General features: G+C 33.0%; 1 protein-coding gene across 10 annotated transcripts; it reads right to left on the bottom strand.

Moving 5' to 3' along the window:
• On the bottom strand, positions 1-19,961 carry LOC120353496 (mitochondrial 2-oxodicarboxylate carrier). 10 transcript variants are annotated; one of them, XM_039437330.1, is made up of 9 exons: positions 19,875-19,902; positions 19,712-19,739; positions 12,079-12,158; positions 7,709-7,917; positions 5,820-5,882; positions 4,282-4,434; positions 3,213-3,332; positions 2,176-2,357; positions 1-580 (listed from the first exon to the last, which is right to left on the bottom strand). In XM_039437330.1, exons 3-9 carry the CDS (start codon positions 12,137-12,139, stop codon positions 463-465), a joined length of 906 nt encoding a protein of 301 aa, XP_039293264.1. In that variant the 5' UTR covers positions 12,140-12,158; positions 19,712-19,739; positions 19,875-19,902; the 3' UTR covers positions 1-462. The 10 variants fall into 10 exon arrangements, with proteins under 10 accessions (XP_039293264.1, XP_039293266.1, XP_039293271.1 ...); XM_039437332.1 differs by lacking the exon at positions 19,712-19,739 and having other exon boundaries at positions 350-580; positions 19,875-19,961; XM_039437337.1 differs by lacking the exons at positions 7,709-7,917; positions 19,712-19,739 and adding an exon at positions 9,282-9,490 and having other exon boundaries at positions 350-580; positions 19,875-19,952.
• Positions 19,962-20,266: the final 305 nt, after the last annotated feature.

Here is a 20,266-nt window from a genome sequence, read left to right as displayed (position 1 = left end):
TTTCTTGAAACATGTTTATTTAAAATATTATGTATCACAACAGTCTACAAAAATTTGTGCTGTTTACTTGTACAATATTCTTTTATAAGGCACAATTTTTCGATTCACAGTTTTTTCGAATAATAAAATACTTTTCAATCAACATAATATTTCATTACAATCAGTCTTAGAAGTGTGGTGAATTAGCTAATTATAAATATATCCATCACCTGTAGAATTAAACACTACTCATCAACTGTTGAGAATTTGTTCAAGATTTAAAATACTAGATTTGTTTATAAGCTCATTTTTGGTGAACAATTTTAGGAAAAACTTTCAATACTGTAGTCAATAAAATTTGGCGTTTTTATGGCTTTCAGGTACAAGTTATTCTAATCTTTCAATAGTCATTAACATTATACAAATTATACGAATATATAACAACACTTAAATTATTCTACTTATTGGTTAGTTACTAATTTTTCATTCGAGTTTTTCTGTGAGGAACTCTTTCACCTGTTCGTAGCAAATGAGAAGTATGGCTCCACCAGGCCCCAGTCTCATTACCTTTGGTACTAAACCTTTGTAGAGCGCTCGGAACCTGAAAAAAAAACAAACCATACAGTTTTGTTATTTAATTTAGTTTTTATAATCTACATAAATTTAAAATTTTCTGTTTATATGTGATTAAATTTAAAATTGAACAATGTTGGGAGTCTCATATCTTAAGTTTGTTCAGGAGACTCTCCAGAGTTGTTTTTCTTCTTAGGAAACTCAAGTTATCTTTGAATGCTGAATCTTTGTTACTTGTGTATCATGGGCTTTTTCAATTCCTCATCTCCTATGGAATTCGTCTCTGGGGCAACTCTTATCATGCAACAAAAGTTTTTATTTGGCAAAAAAGGCTGTGAGAGTATTGAAAAACAGACAGTCTTATAAAAAAACAATCTCCGAAGTCTTAAAATTCTAAAATTTTCTTTTCTCTTTATTCTCCATACTTTGCTACATTTTAAAATGAATATACAATCTTTTCCGCGTCTGGGAGCCAATCATTCTTACTCCACCCGACGTGGCAATGATCTATCACTGCCTCAAATAAGACTCTCCAAGACAAGAGATAGCCATATTTTTCAACAAGCCAAAATTTATAACAATCTTTCTTTAGAAATTAGAGAGCTACCAATCTATGAATTCAAAATATGGTAAGAAATAAATTAACAGAGAGGACGTACTATTCGGTAGATGAGTATCTTCAGTGTTCAATATAATGAATGCTCATGATGCAACATGAACTATTTAATTTTTGGTAACACTGAATAACTTATTCATTATTAATATGGATTGTAGTTTTGTTTCAGTTGTTTCAATGACAGCTGTGCTGAATAAGAAGTTCTATTTTTCCGGCACTAAATTTTGTAAAATTACGTGAAAATGTTTCAATTATCAGTGATTTGAGTGTAATATTTTTGTTTCCTACCCAGTTTCTCAACCTGAAAAATTCAAAATTCTTAGTTTTAGTTGTTTTTGAGTGAAAAAAAAACTAAATTTGAAAAAAGTGGAATCATAACCTCATTTCGGACTTTTAAACTATTATCTAAATTTGGGAGAGAAATAGTACAAGGAGTATCCTTAGTTTTTCTCTCCCGGTCAGTGCTTCATGTAAAAATTATAATAATAAAATAAATTTCTAAGACTGAGAAAAAGCTTTATTTTTCCTCCTCTTTTATTTAAAAAAAATTGAGTCGATATCTTCAATAATAACTGAGATAACAGGGGGAGCACACCAGCTAGAATTTTGCCAAATATGTTATTGTAGTAGCATGTTTTACATAGTTTGAATATTTTCACATATTATATGATTTCTATTATGATATGCTTATTTTATATAATAATTTCTCTTTTATTTCACAAGTGTTACATTATTGTTATTATTTTGACGTTCTTAAACAATGAACAGTGTTGTTCTGGCGATAAAGAATCTTGAATCTTGACCAAGCGAAGGAAGTCTAACCTACTTTTTGAAATGTGTCATGACCTAAATCTGGAGGAAAAAATACAACACAAGGACTGCCTTAGTATTTTATCAGGTGGCAAAATGGGAGAGTTGAGGAGTTTAACAATTGTAAACTTAGTTAACGTTTTAGTCTGTAAGTGAATTTATTAAACTGAAATTGAAACAGAAGGAATCATACAAACCCCTCTTCCGTGTAGATGATGTGCATAGTTTTGAAGCAGGATTTGTACTTGATTTCTCCTTTAGCAGGCTGAGGACCCTGAATTCGACTCTTGGCAACATCGAAAGGTATATTGGCCAACGACCCAAAAACGCCAGCCGTGAATCCTAGAGAGACTCTCTTCATGAACTCGTGGACTGGATCCTGTAGAAAAGAAAACAGGAATAGTAATTATAAATAAGTAAAGTATAATTAAGTATATAATAAGTAATAATAAGTCTCTAATAAGTAAAGTATATTTATGAAGTATAATAAATAAGTAATTATAAACTGAGATAAGTTCAGAAAAATGTATATTATAATAAAGAAGGTATCTTCTAGGACTGCACGAATATTTTTAATAAAATCAATTATATAGTAACTTATTAACGCCTTATTCTTCTCGCTTCTTCTTCTGCACTGATGATTATAATTATCATGATCAACATGAGAAGGAGAAGGAGAAGACAGCAAGACGAAGAAGAAGACAGCAAGAAGAAGAATCATATGCTGATAGTGAATGTTTTTGTGATTTTTCTGGCTTCAAATTTATCAAGTTTTTTAATATTTTTCAATTTATTAATGCATTTTCAAGTGTAATAATAATCTGTTTCATCTTTCTGATCAACCGAGATACAAAATTTTTAGTATAATGTATATTTGGACTGTAAATTTTTGTGATCTTTATAAAAGTGTTTTCATAACCTCATTTGGACTATTTTTATCAAAATTAGGGAGAGGAACAGTTTTGGGTTTATCCGGTTGATTCTCTCCCAATCATTAATTTGATATTGTGATTAAGGAATGTAATAAATGTAAGAAGAAGAAGAAGATGAAAAAGGAAAGAGTATAGAATAAAATAGAAAATAAGTAAGGATATTACATTTGTTGGGGCTACTACTTTTATTGAAACAAAATACATGCATGATAAATATAAAACGGGCACCTTGATGCTCGTAAATACAGACAGAATGTGCAGGCTAGTTTGAAAAAAATTGTCAAAGGAGTTTAAAAAATTACCTCAAGTTTTGGCAAGTATTCTGTAATTGTGTAGAAAAATCCAAAGTAGACCGAATTGAAAACGCCATTTCTCAGTACAGTAGCCGTTAAACCTCTGTACAAACCTCGTCCTCCAAGTCCCTGGAAACGACAAAATAAATTAAATAAATTTCTTGACATTATTATATTATACAGAGTGATTTTTTTAGTTCTTCAATGTTGTTTTCCATCACGAACTGCTTATTATTGAATCATTATTGGCTATTAGAAAAAACGACAGCAGTCAGATATTTTACAATAAATGAATTAATCACTCGCATCAAAGATACAAGGTACATATCCAGGGACTAAAAACAAAAACATAATCTGCATTTGCCGACCACCTAATTCAAGAAAATCACAAACACAAATACTGATCTACAAATCATACACATAAAAAACAAAGGACCACAATTGGACACAATAGAACAATTTGAAATATACACCCAATTTAAAAGCAATAGACAATGTATATTAAATGAACAAACCAACTTCAGATCCCACTTCCTCTTTGATTACGTTCTCAGCCACAATAAACCCAATAGACACCAATAGACACCAATAGACACCAACAGCACACTAAAAATTGCCATCCTATCCTTCTACTTGTCTATGAGTACAACCAGGAAGATGGTAGACCTGCTGAAAGATCTCGTTATCACAGTGAGTGAATAATTCATTTATTGTAAAATATCTGACTGCTAGTCGTTTTTCTCATTTTCCGGCTCTATCCGGCCGAACTAGCTAGTCGAGCTGAGACAACAAATAGTATTCCTAACCTAAAATTGTTCCACAATCTTGTTTGTTTTTTGAAGTTTTTTCTGTTTTATGAAGACGTTTTACAAGCACTGTTCTATTTCAATGACGGCTGAAAATTCAACACATCATCATACTCTACTAGTAGTTCTGTGAACAGTAGACCTCGCCGGCAGATTCGTCCGATCCAACGACCGAACGGATCGGTTGAATACGGTTCCAGAGGACGGTTACCCTAAATCTTTCGCACTTCTAAGTTCTTTTATTATATTATAGATTGTTATAATGCACTTACATTGGTGTTGACAATTTGCTTGCAAACTTGGAAGGTGCTCGGAGCAATGACAGCTTTCTGGTGATTGGTTTGCATCGTTACTTTCACCACTTCAAACGGATTCACAAAAATCGCCTCCGTCACTCCGGCAAAGAAGCCAGCCATTGATAGAGTCTGTCAATCAGTTAATCAATCAATCAATAATTCATTGTAGCAATAAATATATTTTATTTTATCTTCACTTTGTACTGTATGCGCAATATTGATGATATGCTGTATTGTATACCTTTAAAAAAGTCTGTACTTTTTTTTTGTTTTCTGTCGAAATAAAACGTATTATTATTATATACGATAAGTCGATCATAATATATTTGGACTTGATTTTCATTGTCGTATGGGAATAAGGGATTAAGGGATCAAGGGAAAGAGGGATCTGAATTGGACGTAATCGCGTTACATACATACAGACAAAAGCAAATCGAGTTGAAACATAGACCTCACTACGTTCGGTCAATTAAATCACTTCAATGTCGATATTGTTATATAATTGAAGAATCTCTAACAATAATCTTTTATGAATAATTTGCTTCACATAATTGCATGCATTGATAACAAAAGACGAGGTTATTGGAATGATGAGGCAAAAGAGAATGTGAAGAAGGGAAAATGAGGATGGCAAACACAAATAATTGTCGTAAAGGATTAGGTTAAAGCGGAAAGAACCACCTATAAATTTACAGACGGAAATTACTGAGATATTGCAATTATTCAAATGCTAATGAATTAATTATTATTATTATTAAAATAAAATCCAAATTAAATGCTGTTATTCACCCCGAAGACTTCTGCTACTGCAAATATTAACAACAGGGTAAATAGCTAGATGGAAATTCGATGAGCGCTACTATTCAAAAATTATTTGTCAGCCCGGGAATCGAACCCAGTACCTCCTAATTGCCGGTCAGGAATGCTTACCCTTACACCAAACTGAACCAAACTTGTTGTCAATATTTGCAGTAGCAGAAGTCTTCGGGGTGAATTACAGCATTTAATTTGGATTTTCGTTCAATAATAATTATCAATCCATTAGCATTTGAATAATTGCAATATCTCAGTAATGTCCATCTGTAGACTGGCTGGCCGCTATGGCTTCGTATAAAATGAGCGCTGCTATCCAGAGATTGTCAGTTTGGTGTAAGGGTAAGCATTCCTGACCGGCAATTAGGAGGTACTGGGTTCGATTCCCCGGACTGACAAATAATTTTTGAATAGTAGTGCTCATCGAATTTCCATCTAGCTGTTTACCCTGTTGTCAATATTTGCAGTAGCAGAAGTCTTCGGAGTGAATTACAGCATTTAATTTAGATTTTCGTTTAATTATAATAGCCTATAAATTTCTTACAAACCCTTGAAAAGGGATAGATTGAAGCATAGAAAACCTAAATATTGTTTACAAAACTAATATTGCTTATTCTATGATTAAAGTAATAATCATTTGTTAATCAGACTACGTACATTGGTGTTAATAGCAGAAGATGATATAGAAAGGTTGTTCGTACCAGTGGGGTGGGACTTGAGGCGCCAAACAAAAATAATTTCTTGTACTGCTCAAATGTGACGAACTGCAACAAAAAAAAAAAAAGTAAACAAATAAATTAATTATAAATAAATAAAGAAAGAACATAAAAAACAGGAACATAAATGATGTGAATTCGAGGTTAAAATAAGACTAATAAATTTGTGGGTTTTAGAATTTAAAAATACCTACCAATAATGTTTTTTGATTGAATAAAATAGTACACTTTCAGGCTTTCTGAAGAAATTACATGTGTTGGCCAATCATGCCATTTTCAAGTGTCAAGAGAAAAAATATTATCATTTCACGTACAAGGATTAGGCATGTACATTTCTATAGTGAGGTCCACGTTATAATGGCAGTGTTTGATTAGCACTGCTATTGCTATCCTTGTCTATCATTCAACAAAGCGGATAGCGCTATCTCTTTCTCACTTTGTTCTGTTGCCAGATCGTCTTTTAACAATATAGAATTGATAATCAATTAACAAATATTTCATCTTATGAAAATTCATTATGAAAAATATAATTTCTTGCTTAATAAAATATAATTGATTATTTTAAACGAGAATGAACAGTTAATATGACATCAATAAACCTGTATCAGCTACCGTCTATAGAAGGCATTGACAAGACAGAGGATTGGTAACGTTGTTCTCCTACCTTTCTCCACTGCCATTACAACGTGGATCTCACAATATATAATAGTAGTTCTTTGATAGTAAAATTATTTAAAAGTTATGACGCATAATTATTATTTAAAATTTGTTTTTTTCATGTCTCCAAAATGTATTTGCTTGTGTTAGGCTGGCCACTAACGGTAGGACATGCATGTTACACATGTAGTCATATATTTTTGTGTCATTACAGGGAAAGGCTCCGAACAAATTTTGTTGAGGTAGGTTTTTCTTTCTTCGATTTTTGTTTTTTATTTTTTCTCACTACTCTAATTATGAGGTTAAATTATTTTTGTACCATTATACTTTAACATCGGGGCACCGAGCTTCGCTCGTTATTTATTTATTGATAAAACAGAATACAATTATTTTAAATGATTGGGGAAGGACTAACAAGCGCAGCCTAAAACTGTTTCTTTCCCGAATTTTGATTTATACACTATAAATAGTCCAAAAAGTAGGTTACGTTCCATACACTTGAATTCAGGTCAAATTTTTAGTCCAAACATTTGAAAACAGAAAATTTCTAATTTATTGTTTACGAACCAAATTGAATAACAAAATAACACTCACTAATCACTTAAAACTGTAAAATATTGATTAACTTTGAAAATTATGATATACTCTAATTTAGAATGATACCATGTCATGTCAACAAATCAGATTATTTTGATAAAATAGATTAAAATTTCTAGATTAATATCATTTCTCGTGAGATTAGCTGATTGATTGCAAATAGTTGAACAGCTGAACATAATTCTGTCTCTCTTCTGTTATCGACAGACGACGAAATTATCATCTGTTTTTCCAAGGATGAATAATTATTATCCTTTTCATGTCCTTCAGCGAGTTTTCCCAGGGATGAGACCTAGTGCAATCGAATTTTTATATCATAAACCTACTATGTTCCAAATTTCGTGGAAATCGTTTGAGCCGTTTTCGAGATCCGTTGGACATACATAACCACATAACCAGATAACCATATACAGAAATTGCTCGCTTAATATAATAAGATAATTTTCCAGATGTTTATTTATTGTTATTGGTTGTTTATTTTATGTAAGAAGCCTCTTGCTGATGACAAAACATGCCCCACTAATCCCGCAAGGGACTCCCAACCAACAAAAGCCATACGAATTTACTTTTTTTAGTGGCTAGCTCAAGGGAAAATTATGGTCAAGCCGAACACAACTTACTTTCAATGCTCTCTTGGGTGTTTCGGCAACAATGGGCGGCAATATTCCCTTGTAAAAAGCTAGATAGCCTTCGTTTCTGTACATTTTGGCCATACAGTCGAAGACCCCTTTGTAGTGATTCGGGTCATTGACCTTTGCCGGAGCACTTTGCACCTGTAGTCTCGTCTTAACGACATCCAGTGGATGCATTATACAAACTTCCACAAATCCTACAACAAAATAACATAATATTGCAATAAATTACATAAAAACTAAAAACCAAAGTACCTTCTATAATAATAATAAATTTATTCTCGCAAAAGAAAACACAAACAATAATATTCAAACCAAAATAATCAAACCTACTCTAGAACATGGTATGCCATAGTGGAGTAGGTCAATTTCCACACAGAAAAACTAAACAAGTAGAGGACACATTATAAGATTTTTTGTAACTAACTATTGTATGTAATTGTAATTTATCTAATATTTTGTGTAATTGATGTTGTAGTTTTAGTTTTTTTGGGAAATAAACATTTATTTATTTATTTATTTATTTACAGAAAATGTATTTGCTTGTGTTTGGCTGGCCACTAACGGTAGGACATGCATGATACATATGTCGTCATATATTTTTGTGTCCTCACAGGGAATTTTTTGAACTTGGTTTTTCTATCTTCGATTTTTGTTCTTTATTTTTTCTCACTACTCTTAATTATGAGGTTAAATTATTTTTGTACCATTATACTTTAACATCGGGGCACCGAGCTTCGCTCATTATTTATTTATTGATAAAACAGAATACAATTATTTAAATTGATTGGGGAAGGACTAACAAGCACAGCCCAAAACTGTTTCTTTCCCGAATTTTGATTTATACACTATAAATAGTCCAAAAAGTAGGTTACGTTCCATCTTTGACTACAGATTAAAGGTTAATACCTTTTACAAACCAAATTGAATAACAAAATAGCACTTACTAATCACTTAAAACTGTAAAATAATGATTAACTTTGAAAATTATGATATTCTCTAATTTAGAATGATATACCATGTCATGTCAACAGATCAGATTATTTTGATCAAATCGATTAAAATCTCTAGATCAATATTTCTCGTGAGATTAGCTGATTGATTGCAAATAGTTGAACAGCTGAACATAATTCTGTCTCTCTTCCACACAGGCACTCACATCTTCTGTTATCGACAGACGACGAAATTATCATCTGTTTTTCCAAGGATGAATAATTATTATCCTTTTCATGTCCTTCAGCGAGTTTTCCCAGGGATGAGACCTAGTGCAATCGAATTTTTATATCATAAACCTACTATGTTCCAAATTTCGTGGAAATCGTTAGAGCCGTTTTCGAGATCCGTTGGACATACATAGCCACATAACCAGATAACCATATACAGAAATTGCTCGCTAATATAATAGGATAATTTTCCAGATGTTTATTTATTGTTATTGGTTGTTTATTTTATGTAAGAAGCCTCTTGCTGATGACAAAACATGCATGATGATCAAGTGTGTGTCCCTGCCCTACTATTAGTGGCTCAAGGGAAAATTATGGTCAAGCCGAACACAACTTACTTTCAATGCTCTCTTGGGTGTTTCGGCAACAATGGGCGGCAATATTCCCTTGTAAAAAGCTAGATAGCCTTCGTTTCTGTACATTTTGGCCATACAGTCGAAGACCCCTTTGTAGTGATTCGGGTCATTGACCTTTGCCGGAGCACTTTGCACCTGTAATCTCGTCTTAACGACATCCAGAGGATGCATTATACAAACTTCCACAAATCCTACAACAAAATAACATAATATTGCAATAAATTACATAAAAACTGAAAACCAAAGTACCTTCTATAATAATAATAACTTTATTTTCGCAAAAGAAAACACAAACAATAATTACAAAAAATGTAAAAAATTAAATAATATGTTGGCAATAGAAGTAAAGGTAAAACCATAGAGAAACAGTAGCATATGTAGATATCCCATGGTATAGGGAGTTTATGTCACTACTTTTACTGTTATCTCAAGCTGATAGTCCACGTAGTTCTTCCCTGTGAAGCTTTATGACGATGGTAGTCTCTCATATTGTGCCGTTCATACACTCTTATCCGGTCAAAACAGTAAAAATCGACAATAATCGACAGTAATCGGCTTGAGATAACAGTAAAAGTTGCGACATAAACGCCCTATACCATGGGATATCTACTTACGCTATTGTTTCTCTATGGTAAAACTGAAATGTCTAAATCGTACAATACCTACCTATTTCAAAATACAAACAGCGTCTATTAAAATTAACAGAATAGTAAAAGTGAAGGAGAATTATTACAACATATGAACAAAAATAAAAGAACAAAGTGTATAACATGTATTTTTAGTTGGTGGTAATACTAGTGACCCCCTGGGTCGAAGAGCTCGCTCAAGAACTGTTGTATTAACTGTCATCTTTAAACACCGCAACTCTTAATTATACAGAGTTGATGAAAATCAAATCATTTATTGTCAAAAACACAAAGTGACACAACAACGTCAATACAATTTACAGCAGTAACATAGAACAATATTCAGATCATGCGTATAAAACATAAAATCAGTCATTAAAATTAATATAAAATAATTTATGTACATTATATAGGCACCTCTTCATCAATAAAACTTTCAAATACAGTGAATTTCCATTGTTTTCACATTTTTGGGAAGAAAATTAAAAAGCCTGATTGACATACTCTGTTCTTTTGAGAGGAAGTATAGTTGCACATTTTGTTTCTCAAGTTATTTTTCTCTCGTGTATCGTAGTTATGTACATTGCGATTGCCCTCATATTCATAGATATGAAATCAAGGAAACAGCTAAATATTTCTCTAACTAGTAGTTCTGTGAACAGTAGCCCTCGCGCTCAGTGAGTTACATTGACCTGTTGTTATGTTTTCTCAAAAATTAATAAATAATTTATCAATTAAAAATGTCTAGAAAAAATCCTAAATGAACATAGAGCTTTCTGTCCTATATCGTACCGTGACGTGTCGTCCCGGAATGTGAGTGTGAGCGCTGTTATCAGGTCTGGCTGCAACTGTCTACAACGTTGATGGAAAGATACAATTTTCAAGATATTCGATGTTTTTGAACGGGTAGTATTATAGTCAACTGTCTACCAACGTTAATGGAAAGATACATTTTCAAGATGTTCGATGTTATTGAACGGGTAGTATTATAGTCCACTAGACAGCTGATTTATGATGAATAATTCTATAGTCTGATTTTTCCGGTAATATTGGCGTATGAAGTAGGCTCCTTTTTCCTTTTATATTATCCTTCAAATGCAAAATTTCCAAAAACCTTGTATATACGTCGACGCACAATTTAAAAATAATAAGGAACATACCTGTCAAATTTCATGAAAATCTATTACCTCGTTTCGCCGTAAATGCGCAACATAAAAACATATAAACATTAAGAGAAATGCCAAACCGTCGACTTAAATCTTAGACCTCACTTCGCTCGGTCAACAAGAATAATTTGACTGTAGATTTCATTGGGAATCTTATTTAAAATGAAAAATTACTCTGTCGCTATAACATCTTTGACCCTCATATAAATCCAAATTCATTTCTTGGAATGAGAAGGTGGTCATGTGATACATGATTGTGACTTATAGAAATAGTTCTATTAGTTGTATTTATATTTTATTTGTCTACTTTTGTTGTTACCATTAGCTATTGTCTGACGTTGAAATGCATTTGATGTTCTCTTCTGCTATTTCAATAAAACATTTAGGCTATTTATGGTGGTGTAAGCCACTTTTTATTAAAAGTAGAGTAATGAAAGTTATTTGTTTGAACATCTACACCTTCCTACAACATGTCAAGACTGAGGAAACAAATCTAACCAGCGACAAAAATATCCACACACACCATACAAGAAGCTATGAACATTTGCATATACCACAAGTACGGTTATCAAAGACCTTAAGAAGCCATGTAAATGTAGGTTTGAGACTCTTCAATCACCTTCCACAAGAAATGAGAAATTTCCCGTTTTTGAAGTTTAAAGATACGCTTTACAATTTTCTAGTCAAAAATCCCTTTTACAGCTTGAAAGAGTACTATCAATGAGAAGTGAATATTTGGAAGTATTATGACTTTTAAAAAATGTATAGTTTGATTTTATTATGACTTATTTTGTATATAAATATATTAAGATGTAGTTGAATATTATAACTATCATGACAATGTCTCATGCAATCATATAATTGTTCTTGGACAAATAAAATTTTCTTATTCGTATTCTTAAGTATAGTATTGTTTTTTAATTATTGTATAATTTCAAGTAGTGAGTGATTGTTTTAATTATTTTTTTTAAAGAGAAATAAACTTACCTGCCGATCCTCCCGACAGGATTTGTATAGCTGCTTCTTTCAGCAAGCTGTTTGAATGCATTTTGTTCAATTACCAAATTCTGAAAAATTAAAAAACTTCAATTAATTTTGACCAAACAATCAAAATTTCTCAGCTAATGAACTCTAAGATGCCAAATTTTACTTTCTATCCAATATGTTATTCACCTATTGAAAGCTGAATCAATAACAAATTGAACATGTAGTTACGTACGGAAACTATGATAAACTATTCTATGAAGCTTCAGTAGTCCATTCAGTAAGAGTGACACAAGCAGATCTACTTTGAATAGAGATCCGGCGTTGAATGACTTCCATGTGTTCAGCGTTATCTCCAAAGTGCTCTAAATTTAGATGAGAGTAAACACTGGAATTAGTAGAGCTCCTAGCTACTCAATTTCAAATAGATAAACGGCCATTCATATCAGTATCACTTTTCATAGGCTGTACTCTCTTAATAGATTAGAATACTGTAGAAGGAATGCCGAAATCACTTTTCACTTTTCACTAGTATCACTTTTCATAGGCCGTACTCTCTTAATAGATTAGAATACTGAAGAAGAAATGCCGAAATCAAGTATTTTAAACAAGAATAACATCTGAAGTTGACATGAATCAAATGATAAAATCGAATAATGCTGACCAAGTGAATGAAATTAAATTTCCTTTGCAATATGGAACTAAATATTATACTGAGCTCTGAATTTTCATGTCAAGTTATGAAGTTTCCATGTCTGGAAATGTTGGAGTTATTGAATCATCTTTAGACTGGCTGTAATTTCCAGCTTTTATTGATTGTAAAACATTAATTGTCATAGAAAGATTATCACGGAACTGGATGAATTATATCATATGGAATACAAATTCAAACGTGAACTGAGTTTGTTAACATTTAAAACAAGTGACATCAGGTACTTGTGGATGCGAATACTGCGTGAGGTCTATTGTTCACAGAACTACTAGTTATCATTAAACGAAAATCCAAATTAAATGTTGTCAATATTTGCAGTAGCAGAAGTCTCCGGGGTGAATAATTACAGCATTTAATTTGGATTTTCGTTAAATAATAATTATTAATTCATTAGCATTTGAATAATTGCAATATCTCAGTAATGTCCATCTGTAGACTGGCTGGCCGCTATGGCTACGTATAAAATGAGCGCTGCTATCCAGAGATTGTCAGTTTGGTATAAGGGTAAGCATTCCTGACCGGCAATTGGGAGGTACTGGGTTCGATTCCCGGGCTGACAAATAATTTTTGAATAGTAGCGCTCATCGAATTTCCATCTAGCTGTTTACTCTGTTGTCAATATTGGCAGTAGCAGAAGTCTTCGGGGTGAATTACAGCATTTAATTTGGATTTTCGTTTAATAATAATTATTAATGAATAATACCTATGATGATTGATCCATGAAAGAGTGGTAAATCATGAATTAATATTGACTAAGTGTCGTTTTCACAGTGACAGTTTAAACTAAATTTCATTTTGAACTGGATTAAATCTGTATCAAGTCTAGTTTGTTATAATGTGTTTCATTTTGAGTTTAAGCCACCATCTTATTAAATCGAGTTTAAGCTTTGACTGTACAAACGGCCCTAAATGATTTGAAGTTGCCACAATCACTCATTTCTTGAAATTACGATGAACTTTTTTCGGATGTTACTCAATAATCATGAGTTCTACCTACTCTAGAACATGGTACGCCATAGTGGAGTAGGTCAATTTCCACACAGAAAACACTAAAAATATATAGAAGACTCATTATAAGAAATTTCTGAAACTAACTATTGTATGTAATTGTAAGCTATCTAATATTTTCTGTAATTGATGTAGTAGTTTCAGTTTTTTTGGGGGAAATAAACATTTATTCATTTAATCATTCTCTCAGTTTACTACAATAATTGGTAACGTTTTCTCAATAACATGAGTGTTACTTGTATCAGAGACTATGGCCCGGTTGCAAAAAAGCCTGTTTAATTTCAATCATGATTAAATTCTACAAGAACCAATAACAGAAGGACGAATATCTAAGTAAGGTAAACCATTTCATTGCAGATAACAATTTTATTGAGATTAACTCCAATCCCACCACCAAAATCAATAACTTGATTAGAAATAAGTTGACCATCACCACCAAATTATTTAACAAGAAAGAAACTAAGTATCTTACAGTTATGAATCCATATCCACCTAGACTTTTCGGTCAACCCAAATTACACAAAACTAATGTTCCTATAAGACCAGTGGTATCTTTTGTTAATTCCCCCTGCTCCAAATTAGCTCACAAACTGAATAGCACCTTTCGGTCATTAACAGGTTTCAACCAAAGTTTAGTATTAAAAATTCATTGGAGTTGGTCAACAATATAAAAACATATTCCTGTTCTATCATCCTATAAACTTGTGTCATTTGATGTTACTAATTATTCACTAACATTCCGGTGGGAGAAAGTCTTGAAAGAGCTGAGGAAATAATGGAAGCCTCTATAAATGATCATACACTCAGAGAAGAACTGATAGGATTGATGAAGTTATGCACTCAGCATAATTATTTCAAATTTAACAATAGATTTTTTGAACAAAGAGAGGGGTTGGCAATGGGGTCACCCCTCTCACCACTCCTAGCTGAATTATTTATGGATAAGTTAGAAAGTAGAATCATTGAAAATAGTCATTTCAAAGATAAAATTGTTTACTGGTTTCGATATGTTGATGATATTATTTGCTTATGGAAAGGAAGTAACAGACAACTAGACAATTTTCTTTCCTATCTGAATGGATTACATCAGAGTATAAAATTCACTGTAGAGGTAGAACAGGATTGTGTATTGAATTTTCTAGATTTAAGAATAGATCATAGCACTGGTTTTCACAAGTTTTCTATTTTCAGAAAACCAACCCATACTGATGTTATCATTCCTCTTCATTCTTGTCATCCTATTTCTCACAAACTTGCTGCTTTCAATAGTATGGTCTATAGAGCACTAACAATACCTATGAGCCATCATGATTTTGAAATTGAGATCACTAAAATTAAACAGATAGCTGTCACAAATGGGTATGAAGAAAGTATGGTGGACAGATTATTGAGTAAAATTAATAGAAAAATTTCAATCAATTCTAGCTTTGTAGGCTCAAACTGTGAGGAGAAGACTTGGATAACAATCCCATATTTAGGCCGTGTATCTGATAAAATAGGTAGGGAATTGAAGAGGAATGGATTTCATGTTGCTTTCAAGACCAAACGATTTTAAATAGTCTATTTAGCTGGAGTAAAGACAAAATTGATATTTGGGATAAAAGCGGGGTGTACAAACTTAAATGTGATGATTGTAATGCTTGTTACGTGGGTCAGACTGGTAGAAGTTTCAAAAGTAGAATTAAAGAACACATCAGAGATTGGAATAAACAAAATGGGGAATCTAACTTTGCAGAACATTTGATAACAAATAATCACAAGTTCACAGTTAAGGAGAATGTTGAGTTTCTGCATGTTAATAACAAAGGCAGATCTTTGAATATTCTAGAGGCTTTAGAAATAACAAGAGTAATTAAGGAAAATTCCCAGTATAGTTTAAATGACCAGATTCATTTCAACCAGTACAACACTACGAATTTAGTTTTATCATAAAATTGTAAGCATACATTAGTCAATAGTTTTTCCATTTACATATTTGTTTTATTATCTTTCACACTTGTTTTCTTGGTTCTTATTTTGTACTCAAAGTAATTTTATTATCATGGCGATTCTGTTGCTTAAGCCGCCATTTTGTCACACCGTTGAGGGGGAGGAGACTGTCTAGCTAGGCCAATGGCAGGCGTTCATGCCCTCGACCAATAGCAGTACTCGCCTACTAGTATAAATTCTGCTGCTCTTGTATTTAGTTTTAGTTTATCAGAGATTGACAATGGTGTAATAACCGAAACCGGTCTTTCTAATTATCAATAAATCAGTGGTTTTTTGACAATTTCTTAGTCTTTTTCATTCAATAATAACAGAAGGGTTTTCTGAGAAGAAGAAACAACCTACATTCTCTGAATGGTTCATGAAGAAGGCACTTGAAGATGTAGGATCAAAACGACTCAAAGAAACTGGCCAGCTGAGAGATGATGAGACCAGTGGACTTGTAGACCAGTTTGAGATTGTTTCATGAGTTAGTATGGCAGTCCATCTACAGAGCCACACGAAACAACCTATCTGCGGCCATCTCTCGTTATTTGTGTATTGATTGTTTTATATTTTGACGAAGTCTGTCTGGCGCCTGCCGGTCATGGACTGAATATACTGAATTACTGAACTCACCATCACTAATACCGTAATAGAAATAAGCATGATTCAACAACTCTTCTCAGACTTGAGGGATCTAGTGTCAAGGTCGATGAAGATATGAATTATCTAGGAGTTACTATCAGCAACAACTTGAAGTGGCAGACTCATCTCGAAGAAACTTACTGCCGTTTGTTATATGATGAGCCGATTGCGAAACTTACTTGACACTGAAGTACTAGGTAATGAAGGTGTACTATGGTTGCTTCCAGAGCATAATGAGTTATGGCATAATTATATTGAATGAGCGAAGCGAATTCTATGTTTCAAGTCAATCGGCGTTTGACTGTTTGTTTGTTTGTACCGCAGTTACAGTCGCAGTTATGGTCCGATTGGAATAAAATTTGGTATACAAGTACTTTGAAACAAGGCGCAGGAACGTATGTATTCAAAATTTTTCAATTCATCCCCGTTTCAAGATGGCGGCACTTTATTCGGAAATTTTACCCTAAAAATCAACCTAAATTAACAATACTTTGTCAGATCAGGTTCAAATTGGGTTCATTCTTCTCAGCTCTTCAAAGCGGTATTATTTCATGTATCACATGTTAAAAATTTTCTAATTTTTAGAATTCGATTTTTTTTTTACAAGTCCCAATCCAAGTTTCAGATTTTTTATCTTTTCAACCGTGCTTCCGAGCTCAAAAGTGTAGAGGACCTTTATTCTTCAGCGCTCCAAGGTGGTCTTAATTCATATATCACATGTTCAAAGTTTAAAAAAATTATAATTTGATAATTCCCCCCCCCCCAACAAAAAGTACCAAATTTCAAGTTTCAGATTTCTTATCTCTTTAGCCATGCATCCTAGCTCAAAAGTGTAAGAAACTTTTATTTTGCAGCGCTTCAAGGCAGTCTTATTTCATACATTACAACATGTTGAAAATTTTGAATTTTTTATAATTCAATCATCCCCCCCAAGATCCACATTTCAAGTTTCAGATTTTTTATCTCTTTATCCGTGCATCCTAGCTCAAAAATGTAAAGAATATTTATTTCTCAGCGTCCTCCACCGATCCTATTGCATTTATATGATCATACTCTAAATCCAATTTGTATGTGTGTTTGTCTGAATAGGCGGGCGTGTGTCAATAGTGATTTTAGTGAATGTAGCGAATTCTACTGTTCTCTGAACTACTAGTATTCTTGGGGAGCAGCCCTAGCGCAAAACGTGTGCTTCTCCTACAGAAAAGGATCGTTAGAATTATAAGCAATGAAAACTACCTGGCATATTGCAAACCTTTGTTTATTGAAACTGGAATACTAACACTCCCTTGTTTTTGAATCAGCTCTGATGGTTGAAAGAAGACCGGATTATTTCCAACGGAACCAACATGGATACAACACAAGACGACATAATGACACCCATATACTGACAGTGAGAACTGGACTGGCACAAAAGGGGCCCAGATACTTATGCAGCAGGATTTACAACCATCTCCCAGAAGAAATAAAAAATATGGAAAGCATAGGCGCCTTCAAGGACCTCCTGAAGAGACACCTACAACAAAAGCTATACTATAGCCTGCAGGAATTCTATGATGACGGTGTGTTCCATAGGGCCAACCCATGACGACTACGCACGCGCTACTAGTGGGATATCTATACAAGTATCAAGTAAGTAAGTATCATACAATGACACACTATCTAGTAGTTCTGTGAACAGTAGACCTTGCGCAGTTATAAACCACAGCTTCCTCTTATACTGTCCATCACAGTAAATCCTGTCTGTATGTCGTGTAGGCGAGATATCGGTGTGAAAACGGCTAATGGCTGTTAAGGTTGATGTATCAAAAATGCTAACATCAAAAGCTAATCTCCTTCAAGACATACTGGCAACAGGACAGCCCAAGTTCAAAACAGAGAAAGGTCGAGAGACAATACTATGTTATTTTGGTTATTAATTGCAAGTGTTATAGCATGCAATCAATAGTTCATTTAATAGTGCATAAAAATCGCATTCAATGAGGCATGCAATTAATAGTCCACACAGCAGCTGATTTTTCACCAAGTTACGTTGAGATATTGAATTGCCTGCGTCATGGCATGTAATTTATATAATCCACTCGACAGCTGATTTATGAGAATAATTCTATAGTCTGATTTTTACTCTAATATTGGCGTATGAAGGAGGCTCCTTTTTCCTTTTATATTATCCTTGAAATGCAAAATTTCCAAAAACCTTGTATATACGTCGACGCGCAATTTAAAAATAATAAGGAACATACCTGTCAAATTTCATGAAAATCTATTGCTGCGTTTCGCCATAAATGCGCAACATATAAACATTTAAACATGAAGAGAAATGCAATAACCGTCGAATTGAATCTTATAGACCTCACTTTGCTCGGTCAATAAGTTTCTCATAAAACAATTTCTTGAAACTACTCAAATGGAGGTTGCGGACATTCTGTGGCAGTCTATTATAATTTTTAGAGCTTGATTGGGGTAGCTGCTATGCGGACGTGAAAGTCTGGTTGATATAAGTACGCCTCCTGATGTTGTGCTTTTGACCTCTCTCCTGAGACCTGTGGAGTTCCCCTCTCAGCTGTAGCAATGAGCTGTAGATGTATTAGCTGAAGACAGTCAGCAGCCCTTGCAGTCTTCTAAACATTGGCCTACAGGGTCAAGCAATTGGGTGGCTCTGTAGATGGCCGTCTGGGGAGCCTCATCCTGAGCAATTGAGGTGGTTTATCCGCGAATAAAACAGCCACCCCATCCATCTGACGGTCATTGGAGCTGAGAAATTTTGCATCTTACAATAATCTTTCTAGTCTATCATTATTATTATTGATCCATAATCTCATTGGATTATAATTGTGTTTATTGAGAAGTAGACCAACAGTTGAATAAGCTTATTGCAAGCTATAATGTGGATATTTAGGCCTATCATCAATGCTTATTGCAAGCTATAATGTGGAGATTTAGAGTTATCATCAATAAGGGTTTCTACCGGTTATAGAGTTTTTTTGGGATATCACTATTTGCTTGCTTGAGACGCTAACAACATATTTTTATCAATTTATTACTTTTTATAATTATAAAATCTCTGATACGATTTATGCTGGGAAGCCTGACAATTGATTAAAATATAGGAAATTGCAGATTAAACATAAAATATATGTCTATCACTTAAAACTGGAATATTACTGCTTTAATAATTAGCTCAACTATAACATGAAGATTTTTAAAATAGTTATAACATGAAGTTTTTTAAAATAGTATGATGAAAAAAATAATATATAATTTATTCTTTATTGCATTCCAAGTGGTAAAAGTAACACTACTCACCAAGTTGATATTGAAAGGATCTAACTATCTGAAAACAAATGATAATTTTCGTAAGTTGAAAAACAAATACTGGAGGTTGAATGACTGTCTTAATAAAACTATTGTGTTTATGTTTTCTAGAGAGATTTAAAAATAATACCTTTCATTTTATGATGAAACATACCTTCTACATTTGTATAAAATAACAGATAAACATGCTTTATTGCCGTCTAACCTATAAATTGAAATGACTGGAATAAAATCATAAGACATCTTGTTGATGTGGAAAACATGGATAGTTTATGAATGAATTTCGAAAACATTATAATTCAAGTAAAAATATTATTCCTAAATTATTAAAATATTGGAGTAATTTTCAATTTAAAAAAAAAATACATTAGCAGACGACAGAGAAAGTTGATACCATGATTGCATCGACGTTTCCAACTCCAAAGCGCGCTAAATTCAAAGTAGAATCAGCGATTTAAGGTTTCTGTACAATTTATCCAATGAAATAGGTTTTATTAGGATTTACTTTAAATTACTCTAATTTAAATTTAATCTATTTAATTCAGT

This window comes from Nilaparvata lugens, chromosome 11 (assembly GCF_014356525.2).
Source record: "Nilaparvata lugens isolate BPH chromosome 11, ASM1435652v1, whole genome shotgun sequence".
NCBI lineage: Eukaryota > Metazoa > Arthropoda > Insecta > Hemiptera > Delphacidae > Nilaparvata > Nilaparvata lugens.
Note: the sequence above shows the minus strand (reverse complement) of the source record. Positions and strands in the feature narration are given on the sequence as shown.

What these genes read in the sequence shown, in the direction of transcription:
- LOC120353496 (XM_039437332.1), bottom strand. Translation starts at nt 12,139, where the DNA reads ATGCATTCAAACAGCTTGCTGAAAGAAGCAGCTATACAAATCCTGTCG. An exon ending in AGCAAATTGTCAACACCAAT is followed by an intron (nt 3,333 to 4,281) that starts GTAAGTGCATTA and finishes TGTCGTTTCCAG; the next exon opens with GGACTTGGAGGACGAGGTTT. An exon ending in ATCATCTACACGGAAGAGGG is followed by an intron (nt 581 to 2,175) that starts GTTTGTATGATT and finishes TTTTTTTTTCAG; the next exon opens with GTTCCGAGCGCTCTACAAAG.